General features: G+C 31.3%; 1 protein-coding gene and 1 pseudogene across 1 annotated transcript; one reads left to right on the top strand and one right to left on the bottom strand.

Moving 5' to 3' along the window:
* The first annotated feature begins 12,218 nt into the window (after window positions 1-12,218).
* Window positions 12,219-13,945, top strand: LOC143533102 (NAC domain-containing protein 83-like). The gene is made up of 3 exons (XM_077027972.1): window positions 12,219-12,464; window positions 13,264-13,526; window positions 13,604-13,945. Exons 1-3 carry the CDS (start codon window positions 12,278-12,280, stop codon window positions 13,880-13,882), a joined length of 729 nt encoding a protein of 242 aa, XP_076884087.1. The 5' UTR covers window positions 12,219-12,277; the 3' UTR covers window positions 13,883-13,945.
* Window positions 13,946-16,715: 2,770 nt separating this feature from the next.
* Window positions 16,716-18,140, bottom strand: LOC143533101 (TMV resistance protein N-like; annotated as a pseudogene).
* Window positions 18,141-18,176: the final 36 nt, after the last annotated feature.

The raw sequence follows: 18,176 nt of genomic DNA, 5'->3' as shown, positions 1-18,176 counted from the left end.
AGTGCTTGGCAAAGAGAAAGGTGGGGTTTTAAAAGGGATTGGGTACGGATTGACAACAGGTAAATATTGGGGTGTGAGTCGGGTAAAAGGCTCGTTTAAGCAACGGATTGCCCAACTTGAGCATGAGGCGGTGCAGAGAGATGTAGTGGTGAACAGGTTGACGTTTCTACTTGAATCCACGACTGCTATGCTAGCAAGCCGTGAGAAGGAACGGTTAGCATTTGAGGCCAGGTTCAGACATCTCGAAGGATTGTTGCCAGAAATGTCGGGAAGTCAAGTAAGTGACGTATGCTGCATATTAATTAATGAATTCGACATACATAATTGGCACTATTTTTGTCACAATTCGTAGGTAGATCCTGTTCCCAACCAGGTTGGTTCTAACCAAAGTACTAGTGTTGTGGCGCAAAATAAAATGCCAGGACCAGTAAGTATCTGACAGTTTCTTTGTTTTTTACAACTTTCCATGTGACTTTTCATTTTCCATAACCTAATAAATTGATTTGTAGGCCAGTTATGTGGGAAACATATTAACCTCAGGTGAGGCTGTGCAACAAGAATCCGCTTCTCAGGTAACCATTTGACAGTTTGATTGATTTGTTTTAATAATTAACTTTCCATGAGTGTGTGCTAATTTTGCATAAGTTAATTGTAGCCCAAGTCTGCGGATAAAATAGTTGTCGAAACGGTAGCCGCTCCCCATATCGCGACATCAGTAAGTATTTGACAATTTCAGTACTTTTTATAATTCGTTTTCAATGTTAGTGTGCTCATTTTCTATTACCGAATTGCAGGCCAAGTCTGTGAAAAAAAAGTGTTGACCAAACGGTAGCCGCTCCCCATATCGCGACATCAGTAAGTATTTGAGAATTTCAGTACTTTTTATAAATCGTTTCCAATGTGAGTGTGCTCATTTTCTATTATCGAATTGCAGGCCAAGTCTGTGGGAAAAAGTGTAGACCAAACGGTACCCGCTCCCCATATCGCGACATCAGTAAGTATTTGACAATTTCAGTACTTTTTATAATTCGTTTCCAATGTGAGTGTGCTCAATTTCTATTTACCGAATTGCAGGCCAAGTCAGTGGAAAAAAGTGTTGACCAAACGGTAGTCGATCCCCATAGTGCGACATTAGTAAGTATTTGACAGTTTCAGTTTTTATATTTTATAACCTAATAAGTCCTAACAAATCCAGTTTCTGTTATATTACTAATGAAGACTGTAGAGAACAATGTTGATCAAGCATCAACACAACTACACCACACTCCGGATAGTAACGGCTCGAAAAAACCGTCAGTAAGTATCTGGCAATTTCAGTTTTTCCTTTAATTGTTGATTGATTCATTGAACAGTTTTTAGGTAAAACGGAGAAGCCGTAAAAGAAAAGTTGATGTATCTACGGATGAAGCTTCCCCAGCTGCTGAAATAAAGGTATGTGCTGCGCGAAACATTGTTAATTTCCCACCAACATGGGTATGTACTTATATATTGACTTCAACTAAGCCATCTTAATTTCACATGCTGGTTTATAGGTGTATGAGTGTCGTTTGTGTGTGAATGACAAGCGTAACAAGGTGGCAAATGGTAGAGTTTATTGGTCACCGGTTCCACAACAGTTGCATGGAAAAGCAATCCCGGAGGGTTGCTATAAAGTTAGTGTTGATGGAGCCATAAAGGAACAAGAAATTATTCCATGTGAGGCAGGTGAAATTACGACTGTTGGCAACGCAATTGGTACTTTTGTTGCTTGGCCAGAATACCTAATCTTATGTGACCAGGAGGTTTGTTCCCTTTTAACTTAACCGAACAAATATCTATGTTCTTTTTCATTTAGTTTAAAAAATGAACACTTGTGTTCGTTTATGTTCGTTTGTTTATAATCTAAACTAACGTAATTGAACGAAGATAAATGAACATAAACGAACTTCCCGCTGAAAGGTTCACGAACAGTTAAACGAACGTTCGGTATGTATGTATGCATACCGTTTTGTTCTATTCAATTACAAAATACGACATTAATTATACACATTTGTTTTTTATATTCTGTTGTTCCAGCTACCACCACTCCCGTCCTCAAAAGAACCAGACAGAGTTAGCAAGAAGGCAAAGGCAAAGTACACAACGATAGACCGGGTGACCAAACAGAAGACAAGGAGCAGTGCCAAGAAAACCGACGCCTTAGCTAGTATATAGGTAGTCGTTATTTTTGTATTTTGTAAGATATTTTGCATATACATTTGCTTAAGTGAATATTATTGTTAATTTAATTTGTTTCTAATTTTGTTTTGTCATGCTTGCTTATAGTTGTTTTATATTACTGCACAAAAAATAAAAATAATTATATATTGCCTAATTACACACAATTTGGCCACATAGAACACATTAAATAGGTGTGGCCAAAAGTAAGACAATAGCCACACCTGAAATTACAAAAATTAGAGTCTATAAATGACCATTAGCCACAACATAAACATTTTTGTGCGACGAAAAGTATGATAATAGCCACACTTTATATTACAAATGCATTATGTGTGACAAACGGTAAAGACAATGGCCACACCACAAACAACAAAAGAAGGTTTGAGTGGCAACTTCACATTTTTAGCCACATTAACAACAACCTCCAGTGTCTATATGATATTATTAGCCACACAGTATCTCACTATGTGTGACGAAAAGTTTGACAATAGCCACACTTTATATTAGGAAAAGCATTATGTGTGACAAACGGTAAAGACAATGGCCACACCACAAACTACAAAAGAGTTTTTGACTAACAAGTTTACATTTTTAGCCACATTTCGAATAACCTCCAGTGTCTATAAGTTATTATTAGCCACACAGTATTTAACTATGTGTGACGAAAAGTTTTACAATAACCACACTTTATATTAGAAAAAACATTTTGTGTGACAAACGGTAAGACAATGGCCACACTATAACCTACAAATCAGTTTCTGAGTGGCAAATAAACATATTTAGCCACTTTTAATGTAATATCCATTGTCTATATAATATAATTAGCCACACTATTATTAAATATATGTGGCCATTACTTTGTTATATCCACACGGTATAGGTCACAATGCACGCTTAACACAATCCTATTGGCCACATTATTATAAAATCCATGTGGCTGAAACATTAATTCATGTGGCCAAAATATGTGCAATGGTCACTCATAGTAAATAGTCATGTGACCATTTTTTACCGTTTAGCCACACTTATTGGAGAGGCTTCTTGATGGCCAGCAACTAATGTCTGTACCCTTTAGCCACACTTATTACAACATAAGGCCACTAAAAACTGTGTGTGGCCATATCATACCCACGGTGTCGCGACATTTGGCCACATATGACCTGAACCAAATGTGTGTGGCTAAAGGCCTACGGCCACACTTTTTTCGTGTAGCTGAAGGTCAATATTCACGTAGTGATTTTCTTCATTTGTCATTTAAGCCTTTTGAAACTAAGAGTTTTTTATAACATTCTTGCATTATTGATAGCTAGAGAAATGGTGTGGCCGTGCAATCAAATCAATATGCCGAAACTTGTATATACTAACCCATGGAATGTTTCTAACCACCATATAGCCGTTTGAAAATGGTCAAAAGTATTACTAAAGGCAATAACCGGTTATTAACCTATTAAAATCAACCGGTTTCGGTTACTTAGTTCGTGTTCAAATATACCTAACCCGTCCCTAACCTATAGTCAACGTCGGTTTATAACTGGTCTCATTTAGGTTAATCGGTTAGGATTTACACCTCTAGTATAGTGTAGCCTGTGTTTTACTTGATTCCATGAGTTAGGACTTAGGAGGGTATTAAAGTATCCATGAGTTTTCTGTTACGTGTCTATTGGTTTTAATTTTTTAGCCGATAATAACTATTTACTTGTACTCACTATAATGTTTAAATTGGATAGTCAAAACCTTAATTATATGTTATTTATTAATATTAGTTTTCTTCAAGTTTTGCTAGGGACTAAAGGTGGTGTTTCTAGTCACATGGAGTCATACTCCACAATTATCGAAATGAATTTATATTTATTTATAGATAATGTTTTATAGTTGGAACTTTATTGTTTTTTGTTTTTTCTCTCTTACCATTTTTGGTTTAGAGACATTGAATACAACTTATTGTATGTTTAATCATCAATGCATATGGGGTACGTAAAAGAATTATAAAATACAATGAGAACAAATAAAATAAAATGAGAATAAACAAAGGGCAACCAAATTCATTTAATATATGGAGTGTAATTAATTCAAGCTTACGTATCAATGTTTGCTTGTTTGGAGGAGGACTTCACTTGTATTATCTTGTATTATTAGTTATAATAAAATTCTATCTAATTATGATCATATATTTCAAGAACTAAGTTAAACACATGTAAAACTAAACTAACATTAATAATGCAAAAAAATGTAAGAAGAATATGCAAGATGATTATTTGAAAATTGGAGTCGAACCGCTAACTAATATATAGTAGGTTTTTCAAGATCAGTCAGTCTAGTAAAGGAAAAAAACAAGCATCGATGACTTCCCACCAACTCAGTCAAAAACAAGTCCGCTCGAGACGCCTAGTCCATTAACTTGTGACCAAATTGTTGGTATCATTGGTATTTTAGCTTATAGTTTGAGTGCTTAAAGTGACTGATTTGATATGGTTTTTGAAACATGAATACAAATAATCACATATGATAAAAAAAAATTATAATCATTGTGCTAAAGAATTGTAAAATATTAATATGATAGTTTACTTATAAAACAAGAAATTACTAAACTACAAGCTTAACTCAAAACTAAATGTTTTACTTAAAAGATGAAAACATTTGAATTAATTACTACATTAAAAAGTAATAATCATATAGACAAAAGCTTATGCTTATGCCTTGTCTTTGAAAGAAACACTTTACTTGTATGATTCAACTAACTTGAACATTTAAAGCACACTTAAAACTTGATTAACGTGAGCCTTAATTATTTTATTTTTTTCTTTTTGAATGATCATTCGGATCATTGCCCGATCATTTTCATTCCACCTCAAAAGAAAACCCACATAGATGAGAAACCTAATTGTCGAACCTTAAACATTCTATAGTTTTGTCATAGGTGAAACTTGAACCAAATATCTTATTTTTATAGACTGAAGTTTTTAAGTAAGTCATCTCAACCAATTAAGGTAGAGGTTATTGATTAAAACTTTTTTTATTACCTATAAAAGGGTTAAAGACGCTATAAATTAAAAATAAAAATAAAAGTGGAGGACGAAATATGTGAGTTGAAACATAGCCATTGGCCACTACCAAGTATCAGATGATAATCTAATTGAATAGAAAAGAAACGCCATTATATTGGAATGATTGACATTATTATTATTATAATAATTTTAAAGTGCATAGCTACCAATAATTATAACAATTGTTATTCAACTATTGTATTAGTATTTATGCGACTCCTTTTTTGCTTTAATTATTGTTCAATGAAAAATATATCCCCATCATTGCTTAGCCTATAAAATAATAATAATAATAATATTATTATTACACTTTTAGGTGGAGGGAGGTGTCGATGGTGAACACCAGCCCCCTGTTGACCTTGTCGATGGCATGGTTGATTATCGAAGATTCTTCACGTCAAAACTAACGTCCAAACACGAATAATTACAAATGTGCGTTTATATTAGTTACAATGGTGTGTTTAAAACAAATTACAACAAGTTGTCTAAAGTACATTGGTACGTTTAAATTCTCTAGGTTTGATGCATTAAAGTACTACGTGATTATAATGATTGATCCAAACAGTAATCACATGCGTCTAAAACTACTGTTAATTTTAAAATTAAATATACTTTCGCCCTAAAGACGTTCCACATTTATAATTCACATGGGTTGCACGTAAAAGTCACTATATGCGAATACATATAAGTAACATAGTGATGTAAGAAGCTTTAGTTAGTTAAACCGATAATATAAAGTGCGTCTTTTAATAATTTTTTCTAATTTTGACAAAGAACTATTTAGTAGCTCCTTTTCACTTCTGATTACTAATTAAATAGTATCCATATCCAAATTTCACATGCAAAAACTAACACAAACTTTTTATATAACATAAGGTTGCATTAATTGCTCATATTATAAAATAAACCATTTTCAATATGTAGATAATAAAAGCAAGCAAGAGTATCAATTTACCCAATCTTAATAAAAGAAACTTTTATAGAAAAAATTGATTCCTCGTGTCTTTTTTTGTGTGTAACTTTTATCTTTGTAAAAAAAATTCGTAGAACATGTGAGTCTTTACTCTTCACATGCTTTAGTATATAAAAAAGCTTAGAAGGTCAATGTAGTATGCTTCAAAGGAGGGCAACCCCTTTTTATAAGTTTAAAGAGTTGAATTTCGTAACTTCCTTTTATTATACTATTGCTCCACCACCACTTACTATCAAACCACTCATTTTCATATTTTAGATTTCGCTCAACTAATAATATAATTTTATATATTTTGTTATATTAAATTTTAATATCATGGAGAAAAAATTTTTATAACAATAACTTAGTAAGTTTAGGCTTCCTATCTCCTTTTAAATACTCAATTTGACTCGAACTTAAACAAGCTCGAACTTGATCTTAAGTTGGATCTCATTTATATAGATTAAATAGTTTTTTACTCAAAATATGTAATTCATATATAATTACGTAATATAAAATATATCATATAAAATTATGTTAACAATAAAATAATATATACTTTATATGTATAAAATTGTAATTATAATGACTATAAGAAAATACATATGTTTTAAGAATGGTAAAAAGAAAACTAACGAATATAATTATTAAAATAATATATTCTGTTAACAAAATAGTTAATTATTTTAGTAAAAAGAAGGAATAATTGCAGGCTTTGACGTTTCTATCTTCTGTCCTTCTCTTTACTTCCCACGCGCAAACTTCTCCTAAAACAATTGTTTTCTTTTTTTCTTTTACATATTCTTTTCTATGTTTATTATTTTAATAATAAAATAAATAAAGTGTGAAAGTTTCGGCCGCAACATATCCGAATATTGACGTTTCTTTTACATAACCATAACTTATGTTTGCAGAATTATATTTTATTTGGTCAACAAATACAAAATGATATATTGAGTTACACTCATGGTTCTATTCTAATTTATAACAAATGATATTTTGAGTTATATTAATTAGGTAAAATAAAAAAAATTAACCATTTTTTTTTCATAGTTAAAATTTCTTCATATATTAAATAAGAAGATCCAATTACAATAGTGAGGTGTTTAAGCGGGCAATAAGTTGTGCCGAAATTGAAATTAAAAAGACCCAAGTGCTTAAGCTATAGGTAGAAGATATGAGAACGTGGAACGTCTGGATAAGAAATTGAGTGTTTAGGGGAAATTGGGGTGAGTTGTATCTCTAGATAAGATAACGGAGGGGAGTGATGGATTAGATATTAGATGACAACACTAGTAAGAAATGTGGAAACTATCATGGTGCGGTGTGAGGGTTAAGACAACAAATCTACATTGATATAAAATGAACGAATTAGTTATGACTTGTTAAGTGTTTTATAAAGATTTTTTCTATATACATTTCCTCTTATTTGACTTTGGTTTATATGGTATTCATTGTTTTTAGTTACGGAGTACTTGTAATTAGTGAATTTTGGTATATATTAAAAGAAAACCAAGCTATTTGGAATTAAATGTGGACAAAGGCTTCAAAGATGAAGATTTAAAGAAAATACATGACGATGCGAATCCTACTCTACAATACATTCCATATGACTTCCCTTGACCAAATTTGTTCACCAACATATTTCCAAAGATTAGCCGTGGATACGGTCCATTGTCAATCATATAGGCCATATCCTGACATGAAAACCTTTAAACATGTTAGTATATAAAGAAAACGACGACAACAACGCCTATGCTAGCTATTCGAATTTTACTCACCCACATTCGTAATGAAACCCTTAAAAAGATATAAATTTTTGTAGCAAATTCATACCTTGTTTATACTTGAATACATGCCCTTAAAAGATAGATGTATATTTGCTTACATATAATAGTATTTTTTTATTCTTAATATTTTTTTATTCCAAACACAAAACCAACACAAAACAAATTCATAGTTTCTTGTATTTCCTTGAACACCGCTACCAGTTGCCACAACCGTCCCACGTTGCTACCACCTTATATGTTTTGTTTTATTTACCAACAACACCCCACTACACGATCACATATTCACTTATCTTGTCACAACCTTAATAATTTGTTTAATAGGTTTAATATTATCTTTAACACATTGTCTTTAACTAATTTTATAACCCAAAACTATATTCGTCAAACTGACTTTCTGTCTAGAATGCAACCCTATTAAAATTTGATGTGATATATTGCAAGGTAAAAAAGATTAACGAGTTTTATTTGTTATTAATAACTAGTTTATATAACGCTCAACTCAATTTTATTTGTTATATATATACATATTATATATGCATACATAATATGTATATATATAACTAGTTTATATATATGCATATTATGTATGAAGGTTGGCTCGGGCTCAAATAAAACCTTCTTGAACGTAGTTTTTAATAAAACGATCTTGAGTAGCTCTTGAATAACTTATACATCATTATATTTTTCCTTGAACTATTGGCTCATCAACTACTCATTTGACGTATAATCACAGAAATTTGTTTTGGGACAATTAAAGCTACTTAAAATGTTTTTTTAAGACCCTAAATATCACGGGAGGTGAATTGGTAATTGATTAATTGAACATAAACTAAAAAATAATTAGCACAACTCATCAATTTTATTAATGAAAAAAGTAAATCAAACTTAATCAATTATCCATAATAGGAGGTGTTATCTAGAGACACAATTACAATTAGAAATAAATCCAAACTCCTACATGTCTATTAAATTAAAATTTTCTCTATCTAATAAATAAAATAGATAATTAATTTTTATTATAAGTTACGCTCTTGTGGTGGCACAACGGCTGTCAAGTGGCAATCAGCGGTATGGTTTCTCGGGGGAACGCCCAAATAAACTCTGAAGCCAGCGTGAGCCTAGTTAAGACAACATAGTTTGGCCAGAGTGGGGCATCAGGGCTCTTCAAATGTGAAGAGTGCAATAGCCTAAATACAAGAAAGTTATCATTCTAAAAAATTAATGAGATCGATCCATTAGCTTGAACTGGCCCCATGTTCCCGACCCATATCTTTAACTCCAACCAAATACTAGTTTCAAAAGATTAATGATGGTTGCAAATTAAAACACATGATACCACATAATTGGTATGGAATTTAAATAAAGGTTTATAGTTGAAAACTTGAAACTATGATGATTAGCAAAGGGTTGGAAAATAAAGCATCAATGACAAACAAGTGTTTTGGTAGTGCAATTTTTAGCTAAATGTAGCATATTCAAAAATATGATCCAAGATAGTGAGACAAGGAAATCATGAAAATGTGGACACCAATTTCATTTCGAATTTGGCTTCGTATGTCACAACTATATCACCGCCGGTACGACGTGTGTGTCCGTCGTTTTGGAAGCATGCAGGACCATTTACATTTATTCCTCTCTAACCACTCCATTTTGTTACGATAGACGGTGAAACTAGTTGGTTACTTGAGTTTACGGATTAAAATATGTATCTTTTTGGTATGTATAAAAAGGGTTCGGGTTGATTCAGAAAATTATTTTAGATTTTTTTTTATTTTTTTTGGAAAATATTAGTGTAATATGATTAGAGAAATTTTAATTTTTATGTAAAGCTAATTTTATAACTTAAACTGCACTTGTGTATCTAAACTTACCATTGATGAAACGGTCACTTTTATATTGATCACAATTAAACTTTTACCGTTAAAATTGTCAAAGATTGTAACATGTATTCTGAAAATATTAAGCTTTAAACTCTTGTTAATAATTATTTAAGACTTGAACTTTCAAATAAGATACATCATTATGAGATGTTTTAGAGAAATTATGTATGAAGTTGTAGAACTACTTCGTATCCAATGAATTATGAATAGTAATGTTATGAGTTCTGACTTCATGCTCGATGAATGTTATTTTACATGACTTCGATTTGCTATCCGGAAAGGTGACACATCTTGTTGTCTGATTGCCTTCTATAAAGATGTAAACATTACTTTTTAAAGGAACACATGATTACTCTACTATATATATATATATATATATATATATATATATATATATATATATTCTTAAAATCTAGTTAGATGGTATTATGCATTATAATTATAATTTAAAACATTACTAACCAGTTTTTATACAATTTATTAAAACTAAATTTCTTATTTATATCATTGTTTGATTAGAGATAAAATTATACAACATATTTATACTGTAATTTCGCTTTTAACTCAAATTTTTCAAGTTCGTCTTAGCTTTTAACAAGACGGTTTCAAATATATAAAAAAAAGTCCGTTTGATTTGTTCAATTTACAGAAGAAAAAAAGGTTAAATGTTTCAAATTTAGTAATATCTCAACGTTATTATTATATGCATTCTTGAACAAATTTGTTTTCAACGTATAAGTACGTAATGATAATGTTTTTCTCAACAATAAACTATAAATTACTATAAAGTTTTGGTTTGTTCATAAACTAAAACAAAAAAAAAACCGATCAATACTCAAATTTATCATGTATCGTCCTATCTATTTGTTTATTAGATAGTTTCTTTATAATATAGCTCTCGTTTTAAAAACAATTATTCTAATTTATGATTAATGCATATATCACATGGGTATGTCACGACTCACAATTCTTAAGACGGATTTAGAAATTGGTTAAAAGATTTTCTGGGATAAAAAGAAACTCACAACTCTTACCAAACAAAGGTTGAAAACGGTGCAATCCGAAACCCGTCTCAACCAAAGATTTGATGACGTGAATTGTATCCCAAAAAGAAACGATGTTACAAATTTTCCATCCATTGTAATGGTAATCATCATCCATCCAACCACTTCAACTTTTTGGGGTTTTTCTTTTATCAATATATCAATGTTTTTATTTTTAAATTATCAAATAATAATTTTATAAGATAGGAGGTGAATTTTGTTTTAAATCACTATATGATCTTTAATGTTTAGGGGACCTCAATAGTGATAACACTATGTAATTTGATGTTTAGTAATTGGAATTTTTTTTGTAATATTAATAAAATCGTATTAAGTTTGTTTTAATATTTATGTTTTTTTAAGTCCAATGAACCTAGTTTAAAATACAAAAACTACAATTTATTGGTTACTTACGGATGTGAAAAAAAAAATTGAATCAGAAATAATAAAAAATTCGGATAATCTAGCCGTTATCCGTTATTTTTCGGTAGGATAGTGATTTTAGAAAACTTAGGACATATTTTTAAAGTTATCAAATAATAAAAAATTATTAAAAAAACGACTTACTTGGAAAAAAAATTGGATATGAGATTTTAAATGTAAAAAAATTATAAAATGTATTTTTAAAAGTTATTAAATAACCCATGATTTATGAATGCTAGTTAGACTTGGTTTTGATATTCAAAAAGAGCTTGCGGTGAAACTTATTGCACATATTACCTTTTATTTTGAAGTAAACACTATGAATGGATTGTTAAAGTTTTTATTTTTTTATTTTTTATTTTTTAATAATAATTTTCTTTGAATTCGGTTATTCAAATCCGAAATTTGAAAATCCTAAATTTTGGATTAGAATTCGGATATTGAAACTTGCTGTTCAAAATTTCCAGGTATCCGAAACTCCATATATTCGATTAAACCACAACACCATAAATAAAAAGCCTCTACCAAATAACTTGACACACTTGTAGAGGTCCTCAAACCAACATATAGATCTTTTAATACCATAAAAAATAAAATAAACAAGATAGGAGACGACAACTTATAATATATAATAATATTTATATTTTTCTAATAATATTCCTTCAAATGAGAGAAGTTCTTATTTACGCCAAATACACTTTGTTCCGGTCATCTCATCTCCAACCATTACTATAAATAAAACAACCTATCCTCACTTTCCTTCTTACAACCCACACGAACACAACAACATCCTCTTCATCTTATTATTATTCTTAATCTCTTCAAACACCTTATTTTTTTATTATTTTATCTTCATCTTATTATTATTCTTAATCTCTTCAAACACCTTATTTTTTTATTATTTTATATTATTTTTTTTTTAATTTTTTTTATTAATCAACAAAATATGGAAAAAATGAACTTTGTCAAAAATGGCGTGTTAAGATTGCCTCCAGGTTTTAGATTTCATCCAACTGATGAAGAACTGGTTGTACAATACTTGAAGCGTAAAGTACAAGCTTTGACTTTGCCTTCGCCTTCTTCAATCATTCCTGAAGTTGATGTTTGCAAGTCTGATCCTTGGGAGTTACCAGGTAACATTTTTGTTCATGTTTTGTTATTAGCAATTTATGGTTTAATATAATATTATAAATTGAGCAATCATTGATTGTTTTGGAGATTTATAATCTATTTGAAGTGGTGGGATTCGGTTCAAATGAATTTTTATATGTGACGTTGACTTGACGCGCAAAATGCTAGAGTGATTTATGACGCTATACTTTTTAAATAGCAAAATACTCTGTAATTGTTACCATAACGTTAGCGTAATAATAATTAATCTAAAGTAATTTTAGTATTTTACATAAAAAAACTTAAATATTTATTTATTTACCTATTTACAAAAGTGCGATCACTACTTGGCTTTTTTCCTTCGCTTCGAATGATTCACACCAAAATTCTATCTGCATTTTTTTTACTGAACTACGAACACATGCAATAACCTTGGAATGCATGGGGTTCGATGTCGTGAGACCTAATCCACATATTGGTGCTTCACCCAGGTTTAAATCCACGAATATGACACATGAGTGAGATTCGAACATGCGGCGTCAAATAGATGAATATTATTACTTTCATAACTATTATTTATTTTTATAGAAAAATTTCCCCTAGAATTCTATCTATGATTACAAGCCTTGATTAGTTGATTACACTATTACTTTTATGTATTTACTTTCTTAATTATTGTTCATGAAAATATTATTTTATATATTTACTTTCATAATAATTATTATATATATATATTTTTATTAATGTTGTTTCAATTTTTCTTCAAATTCTAACGGTATACATTATATTAAGGTATTTTTTTGTTATGTATGTTCATTTTAGGTGATTGTGAGCAAGAAAGATTTTTTTTCAGCACAAAAGAAGTGAAATACCCGAATGGGAACCGATCAAATCGGGCTACTATATCCGGGTATTGGAAAGCAACCGGGTTAGATAAACAAATTGTCACTTCAGGAAACAATCAAGTTGTGGGATTGAAGAAAACACTAGTGTTTTACCGAGGAAAACCACCAAACGGGTCACGAACTGATTGGATCATGCACGAGTACAGGCTCGCAACCCCACAACCCAATAACCCGACACAGGTTTCTTTCATTTATATTACTGTTTTGATTCAAAAAGATAAACACATTTAGCTAACGATTCGTTTATTTTGTACCAGGGTTCGGAAAATTGGGTTATTTGTAGAATTTTTTTAAAGAAAAGAGGAAGTAAAGTTAGCAAGAATAACGACGCGGGAAATGGGATTATTAGCGATTGTAAATCAGTTAAATCAAAGCCAATTTTTTACGATTTCATGGCTGCGAGCAAGAAACGAAGAACCGATTTGAATATCACACCGAATTCATCGTCTTCGGGTTCAAGTGGGATCACAGATGATGGTGGTTCGTGTGATGAGCATGAAGAGAATAGCCGAAAACTCGATGATGTTTCCAATTAAAGAAAGTTTTATATTCTTTTTTTTTTGTTTAAATAAAGTTAATCCTTAGTTTAATTTAATTTAGTAGTAGATTACTATTATTTATTAATATTAATATTAATTATTAGCCTTTCGTTTTCAAGATTCCCATGAAAATGATAATATTAATATAGTTTAAATGAGATTAAAAAATTTAAATGTTAGTGGTGATGGTTTATTACTTTATTTACATTGGTTATCATATCTATTTCAATCAATGTATTTGATAAGTACAAAATAATAAGAAAACGACTAGAGGGGTGTTTGGAAACGTTTAAACATCAACTTATAGTGTTTCCTAAAATTGGTTCTTTATTTTAATTGATTGATTATTTATGGTTAAGAACTTAAAATGATCATATATTGTGTGAAAAGTGGTTTATAAAAAGTAGTTAGTGACAAACCTAAGGTTACGTAGCTATGTTAACTTTAATAATTTGATTATGACTTAGTAATTCACAATAATCACTTTGTAATTGTTAATCCAAACACACCTAATCCACTGGAAGACAAAGATTCTCTAATGTTTTGGGACATTTTATATGGTTGAGCTCTCAAACTTTAGGTGAGATGATTAATGATATGCTATCATATGTAATTATGCTTGTAAAGATTACATAAAAAGTAAACTTTAGGGCAGATGATTAGTGATATGTGATCATTTGTTTTTGGACCCATACATATTGGGCCTATTGGGCTTCACCAATCCTTTATCTTATATACGTTTTTTTTTCATTCAACCTAAAATATCATTAAAACTGTTACATTCTAATAACAACATACAACTCTATGTACAAGTTTATAATAAACATAAAACATGAATCTGATTTGACCTCTGATGTGGCATTCCTTAAGGCTTGGACTCGATTCATGTTTTATTGTGTTATTTCACATCTCGTAGCTTATATACAACCGACAACCAAGACCGACTAGATGGATTGTTGTAGCAACTCGCCAACTCTGTTATAATAGTTACCTAGTTAGTTCCAGATTGGTTAAGGCAGCTTAGATTAATAAGAGTTAAGAACAAAGCCATTTCTATGTTTACAGACTGATATTTGTTCTTCCAACCATTTGTTCTTTGAGTTTTTGGCGTCACTTTTTGTTTGAGTTTAATTGAATAACGGGTCTTAAGCCCATACGTCTTGAGTTCTTTCCATTTGTGGCTATTCTAATTCCCATTTATTTTTGACAAATTGAATTATAATAATATCAACTTAATGCATTTAGTCGATAATAATCCAGACTAAAAAAATAGTGGTCATGACCCAACTTTCATACCATTTGTTTTTATTGTACCTCTGTTAAAAAAACTTAACTCCGTTAAGTTTTTTCCAAATTTCAAATTGATGTTTTAAGGCTTTTGATCGGAATGAGAATACTAATCGATTAATGTAAAAACTTAACTCGAAATGGTGCTCCAAACAGCTTGATTTTTGTTAATTAAAAGTTTAAGCACCGGAATTGAAGCATTCTTTAGTCATCTGAACCATCGTTTTGAGGTAAGTTTTACATCAACCTTGACGGTGACGTTCCGATCAGTAACGGTCGTCAGATACACAACCGAAAACAGGTGACGTTCGGTTAGTAACGGTCGTCTTTCCAATGACACAAGGCCTAACTCCGACGAACCATAAGTATTCCGACAACATGTGTGATTTCCGGCGTAAATGAGACAATGGATATTTATGGTTTTGACAATGGAGGTGGAGTTGCAGGTGTGTGGTGGTACTATGGAGGTGATGGTGGTTGATGTATATGAATAAAAGGGAGAATTGATGGAAGGTTGAAGGAAGAGTAGGCTAGGGTAGGGTGGCTTGAGTCCATAAGAAAATAATATTAATTTTAAATTAATTATTTATTTATGTTTTTTTAATATCAAGGGTAGTTTGGTCAATTTACACCGACTTAATTAAAAATTTCAACGATATTAGTGGGTAAGGACAATCGTGGTTATAAAATTCATACTTCTGGGACCAGGGTAGGGACAATCGTGGCTATAAAAATCATACTTCTGGGACCACTTTAATATTAATTTTATAGCTATCATGATCAAGTTTGTAATTAAGTTTAGAGATGAAGCATACAATATCTGCAAACTATAGGACCAACCATGGAGTTAAGGCTATACAATACAATTACTTTGATTAACTCTCACGTGCACACTACTAAGTCAAAAGCCTTTTTCAATGCTTAATCAGCGAAAAGAAATCATTAAAAATGTCGAGGTGACCATACAATCTTAATTTCTGAGGATCTTGAAGCATCATAGATCTTAAATGTCTTTTTATATTCATATTCTTCATTCCAAAACTCAGAGCAATCTATTTGTGTTTCTCTTGAATCACTTGATTTACGTTTCTTAGGAACAAGTCCTACTCTAGGATTAGACATGCCATAACCTTGATATGTAATATGCGTGCATGTTAGATTCCACCATGAGGTGTGCCTCAATGAACTAAAGGGTACATAACCCACGTATTCATATTCTTTATAAGACTCCCGGTGATCGTAAACAGGTTGATAGTCTGTGAACGACATCTCCTTCTTAATAACTATGCTACTCCCATTGAAATTGAAATCATAGCCACATATAAAGAATCCACTAAAGTCACTATACCAATTGTGTGGAAGTTGCAATGTGGTTAATTCCCTAAAAGGTTTGTATATTTGGAATTACTATACTCATAAAGCTATCTGCAATTGCATGTTCCTGTGTTCATTTATGAGGAAAATTATTATTATTATTATTATTCTATAATCCAAAGAAAGGTTGAAATTGAAGAACAAACAAGTACCTGAAGCATAGAATGTACTGCACTCTCACCATCAAACAACTTCGACTTATTCGGTCTCCAAAGGTTGACTTTCCACAACAATTTACATTTTGATATATCTCCTACACTTTGAAGCGAGTTACAAAATTCTGCATTTAGAATAGATATGCTTGATGGAAGATCTGGCAATTCTACAAGGCTCTTACATAATGACTAGTTGAGGGACTTGAGACACGGGATTTGGGAGAGACTTGAATGCAATCGTGAAAAATTGTTATCAATCAGGTCTAGTACTTGTAGGCTTAATAACCCACTCATATCAGACGGGATGTCTCCATCTCCCAAATTGCACCCACTAAGATTCAACTTTCTTACGAAACGTGGAAATTGAGGAAGCTTCAGGCTCACCAACCTGTCTTGTTGAAAAGATTGTATCACAATACATTTCATGAGATTGTTGAAACGTGTTGATTGTTGACTCTGGATCACAGGAGATAAAGAAAGCTCCTCTAAACAACATTCCTCGTCAAAAAAATCCCGTGGTAATTTCTCAAGTTTGTAACAATGAGAAAGTCGCAGATCTTTCAAATTCTTTAAGAGACGGAAGTTACCCTCTATCCTTTTTAGTTCGTAACAATGACTTGCATAAAAAGAAACAAGGTTGGTACAAAATTGTCCAACCGAAGCTGGGATTGTTTCAATACCAGTAGAAGACAAATTAAGGTATACCAAGCTATCCAGGGCCATTTTTATATCTGGAACCTTTCGAAATTGACGGCAGGCACAGAGCTTTAGAGTCTCTAATTTTTTCATTTGGGTGGAAACGTTTTAAGTTTTACGCATGATGCCATGTCCACATAAACAAGCCTTTCTAGATATCCAATTGATGGATGAATCTCTTTTAGTTTTCCACAATTACTTAGAATTAGTCTTTCAAGACATGAAAGGCCTTTAAAATCTGGTGTCCTAATTAGGTTGCGTGAATTCTGGAGATCAAGAATTTTTAAATTTGGTAGACGCTGTTGCAAGTGAAATAAGTAAAAGTCAAATAAGTGAGGGTATTTATAAATATCATAAAACTTTTTCATGTCCTATTCGTTGCACATTGATCATTAGTCGCCGAAAGCCTTTTGTATTTGGTAAATTTCCGTTGTGTAAGAATCATATAATTCTATATTCTAAAAATAGTGAAACCTAATTGATGACTAGTTTCCTTCATCGCAAAGAGAGAATTAATAAAGGGAAAGTTCATTATTGGTCATGAATCATTTAAGCCCGAGCCTCTTTAACTCCGCGGATAGAAAAAAATGTGTGCCTTTGTCTCACCCCTGTCTAGACTATGCTATGAGTGGGATTTACAGGTACGTTTGTTTGTATGGTCATAAGTCACGGTTGGTTAAAAAATATTTAAAATATTTCAATAAAATAAAAGTAGGATGACAAAATCTATTTATCGCTACTTGGTAACCTTACCTGGTTTCGAGTTTTATTGCAATAAG

This window comes from Bidens hawaiensis, unplaced genomic scaffold (assembly GCF_021521415.1).
Source record: "Bidens hawaiensis isolate Kalapana, Puna unplaced genomic scaffold, B.hawaiensis_p1.1 tig00009618_1, whole genome shotgun sequence".
NCBI classification, from domain to species: domain Eukaryota; kingdom Viridiplantae; phylum Streptophyta; class Magnoliopsida; order Asterales; family Asteraceae; genus Bidens; species Bidens hawaiensis.
This window is presented reverse-complemented; position numbering and strand designations above follow the sequence as displayed.